This window comes from Danio rerio, chromosome 6, assembly GCF_049306965.1.
Source record: "Danio rerio strain Tuebingen ecotype United States chromosome 6, GRCz12tu, whole genome shotgun sequence".
NCBI classification, from domain to species: Eukaryota; Metazoa; Chordata; class Actinopteri; order Cypriniformes; family Danionidae; genus Danio; species Danio rerio.
In genome coordinates, this window is record NC_133181.1 from 20,608,806 (window position 1) to 20,614,875 (window position 6,070).

Below are 6,070 nucleotides of genomic sequence, written 5' to 3' on the forward strand. Positions count from 1 at the left end.
AATATATAAATATTCTGCAGTTTTCAGTCTCACATGATTTTTAATGTTGAGGTTTTCTTTTTTATGTGCGCAAACTGAAATGCTTTCTATTGACAACCGCTGCTGAGAAACCTAGAAATGTGAAAGGAGGTCTATATTATTTTATATTTATTCTGCAGGCGCTGTAGAGAAAAGAAAGAGGAAAGTCGCCCATGAAGATCAGAGCGTATGTCATCTCTCTCTGTCGCTCTGCCGTTTGTTTTAGTGGTATTTGGTAAAGGCAAGTTTCTGATTCTTCTAATAAGCTTAAGATTAAGTCATCCTGGTGTGTTTGGGATCATCTTATGCCTTCTTGACAACGGCTAGAATGTCTGACAGCATTGCAGGAGATCAAGAACTATATATAGATCATGAGAATCTAAAGAAATCATATCTAGAAGCTAGAATATCATAGACTTGAGGAATTTTAACAGCAAGTCTTGTTTCTCTTTGAACTCTAAAAACTGTATTAGAATGTTTTCTAGTATTTATTGCATACTTTAATTGATTTTTTTATTTATTTAACATACCTTTCAACATTGGGATGAGAAAATAAGGAAAAATCAATGCACTAATATAGAAATTAAAGTTATGAAATCTCATTCACATTTCTTAATCGCTCTATAATTTAAAGGGCCATGAAACCCCCTCGTTTCAGCAGGGTGTTTTCACACCTCTACTGGGAAAAGTCAGAAAAGTGGGCGTGTCCAGCTCTGTTTAGGGGGGAGTGTCGGATGAACTAAAGAGGCTTGGTGTGGGAGTGTCTATTTGGGCGCGCTGACTTTCAGAGTCAAAACACACACACACACACACACACACCGGGGAGAAAGTGACTGTGTTTACATGGACATCTGTAGTCGAATTATTTGGCAAATTATTAAATGGTGGACTTTAACTGCAGTTTGGCTCTTTCATTCAGGGAATTCAGTCGTGTCACTCGCGACAAACGAGATATTTGATTCGAGGAACTGCTGTAAGCGTGTATTTTTCATGCAATGTTTGATACCGCACGGCGAATGAGAGAAAAAAAACCCTCAGCATTTCCTGAAAACTTAGATGCACTCAGCAGGTAGCGTCAGAAAGCCGCGTGTGTTATTCCGGTCACTAAATACGGTAAAAACCCTACACGAGGTTAAAGTTTGGTTGTGGAGCTAACATGTTTACAATAAGTGCAATAGTTCGATACTAGACACGTAAGTTATTGTTGTCGCGCGTCATGTTGCGTACACTGTAATCCACACGTGAGTCTGCGCTCTCACAGAGAGAAAATGAAAACGAAACTGAACTGCAGCAAACTATAAAAGCAACACTTCACGCTTGTTTTGCCAACACAACGTGGCGTCTCTGCCGTCTAAACACTGTGACAGTAATGAATATTAATGAAGGTGCACAATAGAGCGCGCTGATTGGTTTGAACCAAGCCTTACTCTTGCATTAATGCAGCACACTCGGAGACGTAATACGGGACACCCAGGTACAGACATCCAGTCTAGATCTCATGGCCGGGACGCAGCTTTAAAAATTCGTTTCAATCCTTAAAAACGAATTTGCTCTAAATAAGGCAAAAACAACCAATTTACACTTTTTAGTGAGATATAGGTGTCCTAATAGTGTTTTTAGCAGTGTGGGACACATATACCACTGTCAACAGCTCAACACATGTGTTCTGGTGTTTTGTGACCCTTTAAATTTACAGTTGAAGAGAGCGATCCAGTTACATTTGAATTATTTTATATTTTTTTACCAAATGTCTGTATTTTTTATTCAGCATATTTATAATCATATTAGTTTTACTAATTCATCTCTAATAACTGATGTATTTTCTTTCTGTCATGATGATAGTAAATAATATTAGACTAGATATTCTTCAAGACACTAGTATTCAGCTTAAAGTGACATGTAAAGGCTTCACTAGGGTAATTAGGGTAAAGTTAGGGTAATTAGGCAAGTCATTGTATAACAGTGGTTTGTTCTGGAGACAATCCAACACTAATATTGCTGAAGGAGGCTAATAATATTGACCTTAAAATGGGTTTAAAACAATTAAAAACTGCTTTTATTCTAACTGAAATAAAACAAGTAAGACTTTCTCCAGAAGAAACAAATATTATAGGAAATACTGTGAAAATTTCCTGAATCTGTTCAACATCATTCGGGAAATATTCGACAAAGAACCAAAAAATCTCTTATTTATATTTTTGAGTTGTCATGATTTCTCCTCTATTGTGATTCTGCAGGATGAAATCCGACAGACTGTTGAAGAGAAGATGAAACGACAGAAAGAGCAGAAGGAGAGGAGCGACGAGAGGAAAGAGCTGGAGAAGAAATCAGCGCTGGATCGCTTTAAGAAGTGAAGATGTCTGATGTACATCGAGAACAGTGTTGCTCATCTGCCGCACACACTGGCAGATTACAGGACACGACTGTTTTATAATAAAATATCCTGATGTCATTTCTGTGCTTCCTTCAGTGTGTGTGTGTGTGTGTGTGTGTGTGTGCACGTGTGCTCCATCCCAAAGTCTTTATTCTTTAAGCAAAAAATGACCAATAAAAAGGTGTGAAGCAGCAATTTTATTTATCTTTTTAAAAGATACACATTTGTACCCACATAGTCCACAGTGCATATTCGTACCCTAATGTTACTAAAAAGTACATTTGAGGTACCACTGTGGACCCTTCAGGTACAAATATGCACCTTTTGAAAAGATACTGCCCCAATGACAGCTCCTGCACCTTTATTTCTGAGAGTGAAGACGGTGTTTACAGCAATATTTTACAAGATTTTACGCTCATACTTTCACTGATTTTTAAATATCGCTCATATTGAATATTAAATATTGTGGGCTAAAAGATGGAACCATTTTGAAAGATGTAAAAAAGCTACGTAGCCAGTTTAGAGGAAAACGCGACACAGCGGGGTTAGTTGTAACAGGGTGTTACAAATAAGCCACACACTGTTGGACACCAATTAAACCAACACAATCATTGCTAAATTCTGAGTGTATTGTTGGGAACTTTTCAAATGAAAAAAGTTTTTTTTAATATAGTTTTTTTATTTAATATAATTTTTTATTGCTAATAATGCAAATAAATGCATTGCAAAATGATGGATAATAATGCAAATAAATCAAAATGTGTTTATTCCATAGATAAATAAATAAATAAACATTGTGCTATGTAGAATAAAAAATACATTTATAAAAATAAAAAGCAGTGCTCATTTGTAGGAGAGGCTTGTGTGTTGTTGGTAAAAAAACAAATGGTTGGTCTAACCCCAGTAGGGATTATTATTAGGGGTTATATTCTATTCGTTCATTATTTGGCCAACACCAAAAAGTATCACTCTGTGCCCCGCTCTCCCCTATGTCTTGCTGGATGCATCACATTGAAGCTGAATACTTCAAATAAATTTATATTATTTCAATCAATATATGTCAGTTTTGTGGTTTGAGTTTAGCAGAACCCTCTCCATTACATTTGTTGTGCTTCTTTGTCTACAGTTGCATCAATTTCTAACTAATTATGTATTTATGACGGCTTTTAATCAATTAATTTAGCAGAGTTTTATGTATTCTATGTGCTTTGCACATGTCCTCAGTCATTTGTTTTTAAAAGAAAACATTGGTTAGTGCAGGGTCTGGTTACCATAGTGAAGCGTGTTCTGAGAATAGAACGCATTCCAAAAGTGAACTGTAAGCCCTGCAGCACAGGAGAAACTCTTGTTGGTTTGTGGTAGTGGCGTTGAGCGGGTGTGTCTTTCGTTGCGAGTCTCCTGTAGTGATTCTCAGCGATTAAACATCGGCCCGTTTGAGTGATTCACGGTGCAAGACCGAAATCATCATCCAGATCAGCTACCAAACAAACCCCGAGTTCTTGACAGAAAGTCTGAAAACCAAACTGACGTCATGATTGAGCATCTTCCACTGGGCGTTGACCCCGAGACATCGGCTGCCAAAATGGAGAGTAAGAGCAACATCACATATTATTATAGTTGATTACAATAAATAACACTAAAATACAAAATAAAAGTAAAATTTCATGGTTAAAGTGTGTTTAAATCATGGTAAATGAGTGGTTTAGTTATTTATATTTGGGTGTTTGTTTTTGGTGAATGTTCATTTAATTTCCTCAATTACTCTGGAGAAGTGTGTCAAGATGTGCAACTGTTTATCTTTTAACAGACGACAAGAAGAAGAAAGTGAAAGAGACAAAGAAGAAAAAGAAGAGCAAGGTTGCTTTGTTCACCAGAGCGGCCTTGAGATGGTTCTGCTTCTCTCCCAGTGATGAGCCGTTCAGATTCCCATCCTCTGATGGTAAATGATGCTTTTGGCATCTACAGTAGATGTTTCAGACTGTAATGTTATGAATAAACTGTATATTTACTGCCCTGATCTGGAGTTTACCATGAAACTGACGGTGTGTATGTGCAAACTGCAATCATCTGTCTTCTAACAGATTATGAGGTCTTTGAGAAGAGGATGGTGGAGGAGGAGGAACTGAAGGAGATGAAGCAGGAGGAGGAGGAGGAGGTGGAGAAGGAGAAGGAGGTGAAAGTGAAAGAGAGGAAGAAGAAGAAAAAGAAGAGCAAGGTTGCTTCGTTCACCAGAGCGGCCTTGAGATGGTTCTGCTTCTCTCCCAGTGATGAGCCATTCAGATTTCCTTCCTCAGATGGTAAATGATGCTTTTGGCATCTACAGTAGATGTTTCAGACTGTAATACTGTGAATCTGGAGTTTAACATGAAACTGACGGTGTGTATGTGCAAACTGCAATCATCTGTCCTCTAACAGATTATGAGGTCTATGAGAAGAGGATGGTGGAGGAGGAGGAGGTGGTGATGACGGAGGAGGTTGTGATGACTGAGAAAGTGAACGATAACACGAAGGAAGAGAAGACAGAGGAGGAGGTCAAGAAAAGAAAGGAGGAGGAGATAAGCAGCCAGCTGTCAGAGGAGTTCTGGAGAATGAAATTGAGGGAGGAGGAGAAGGAAAGTGTGGTGGAGGAAAATGAGGAATTAAAACCCATTGAAAAAGCGGAAGTGGAGGACATGGAGAAAGACAAAGTGAAGAAGAAGACAAAGAGGAGAAGGAGGCCGAGGAGAAACCGCAGGGTGGAGGAGGAGGTGAAAGGACAGGAAAGTGAGGAGGTGGAAAAGAGCATGGAGGAGAAAGAGACAATAACTGACATCGTAAGAAAGGAGGAGGTGGAGGAGAGGGTGGCGAACAGGAGGAGGATGACCACATGGACAGTTGACAGCTTGAAAGAGGAGTTGAACAGAAAGTTCCCGATACACAAGCAGCACATGTGGCCCAACAACAGACCTGCCTCCAAGGCCCAGGCTGCACGGCGGGGGAAAAACCGCCATATTCTGTTATGGGGACAGAGAAACGTGTAGAACTCAATAAAGTTGTGTTGAACAAAACAGAGGAGAGTGTGTCGAGTTTATCTGCTCAATTTCTGCTTCAGAAGTGTTGAATGTGTTCTTACAGGTTTTGAACATTCTTACAAACATCTTCATTTCTGTTCAACCCGAAGAAAGAAAGTCAAACTGGTTTATAACGGATGAAGGCTGAGGAAATGAGGACAGAATGATTGTTTTGGTTGAACTATATTTTCAGGCCTAACATTTAGCTTTTAAGATTTAAGACTTTTTTAAGACTCCACTGATAGCCTGAATTTCATAACAATGATATTACCCCAGACATGCTCAATAATGTTCATGTCTGGTGACTGGGCTGGCCAATCCCGAACCAGCTTGACCTTCTTTGCTTTCAGGAGTTTGATGTGGAGGCTAAAGTATGAGCAGCGCTATCCTAAAAATGTGCCCTCTCCTGTGGTTTGTAATGTAATGGGCAGCACGAATGTCCAGTCCAGGGGTCACCAACCCTGTTCCTGAAGAGCTGCCTTCCTGCACATTTCAGTTGCAACCCTGACCAAACACACCTGTTTGTAATTATCAAGTGCTGCTTTAGGTACTATTAATTGGCTCATGTGTGTTTGATCAGGGTTGGGACTGAATTGTGCAGGAAGGTAGCTCTCCAGGAACAGGGTTG

General features: G+C 39.2%; 1 protein-coding gene across 2 annotated transcripts; it reads left to right on the plus strand.

The window, feature by feature from the left end:
* The first annotated feature begins 3,739 nt into the window (after window positions 1-3,739).
* LOC798495 (uncharacterized) lies at window positions 3,740-5,439 on the plus strand. Of its 2 annotated transcripts, XM_068221960.2 has the most exons (4): window positions 3,740-3,981; window positions 4,200-4,331; window positions 4,474-4,689; window positions 4,808-5,439. In XM_068221960.2, exons 1-4 carry the CDS (start codon window positions 3,924-3,926, stop codon window positions 5,410-5,412), a joined length of 1,011 nt encoding a protein of 336 aa, XP_068078061.2. In that variant the 5' UTR covers window positions 3,740-3,923; the 3' UTR covers window positions 5,413-5,439. The 2 variants fall into 2 exon arrangements, with proteins under 2 accessions (XP_068078061.2, XP_073810149.1); XM_073954048.1 differs by lacking the exon at window positions 4,474-4,689.
* Window positions 5,440-6,070: the final 631 nt, after the last annotated feature.

Excerpts from the sequence above, each read along its gene's own strand:
- LOC798495 (XM_068221960.2), top strand. The coding sequence starts at position 3,924 with ATGATTGAGCATCTTCCACTGGGCGTTGACCCCGAGACATCGGCTGCC. Across the intron at positions 3,982-4,199 it reads ATCGGCTGCCAAAATGGAGA|ACGACAAGAAGAAGAAAGTG; the intron begins GTAAGAGCAACA and ends ATCTTTTAACAG. Across the intron at positions 4,332-4,473 it reads CAGATTCCCATCCTCTGATG|ATTATGAGGTCTTTGAGAAG; the intron begins GTAAATGATGCT and ends GTCTTCTAACAG.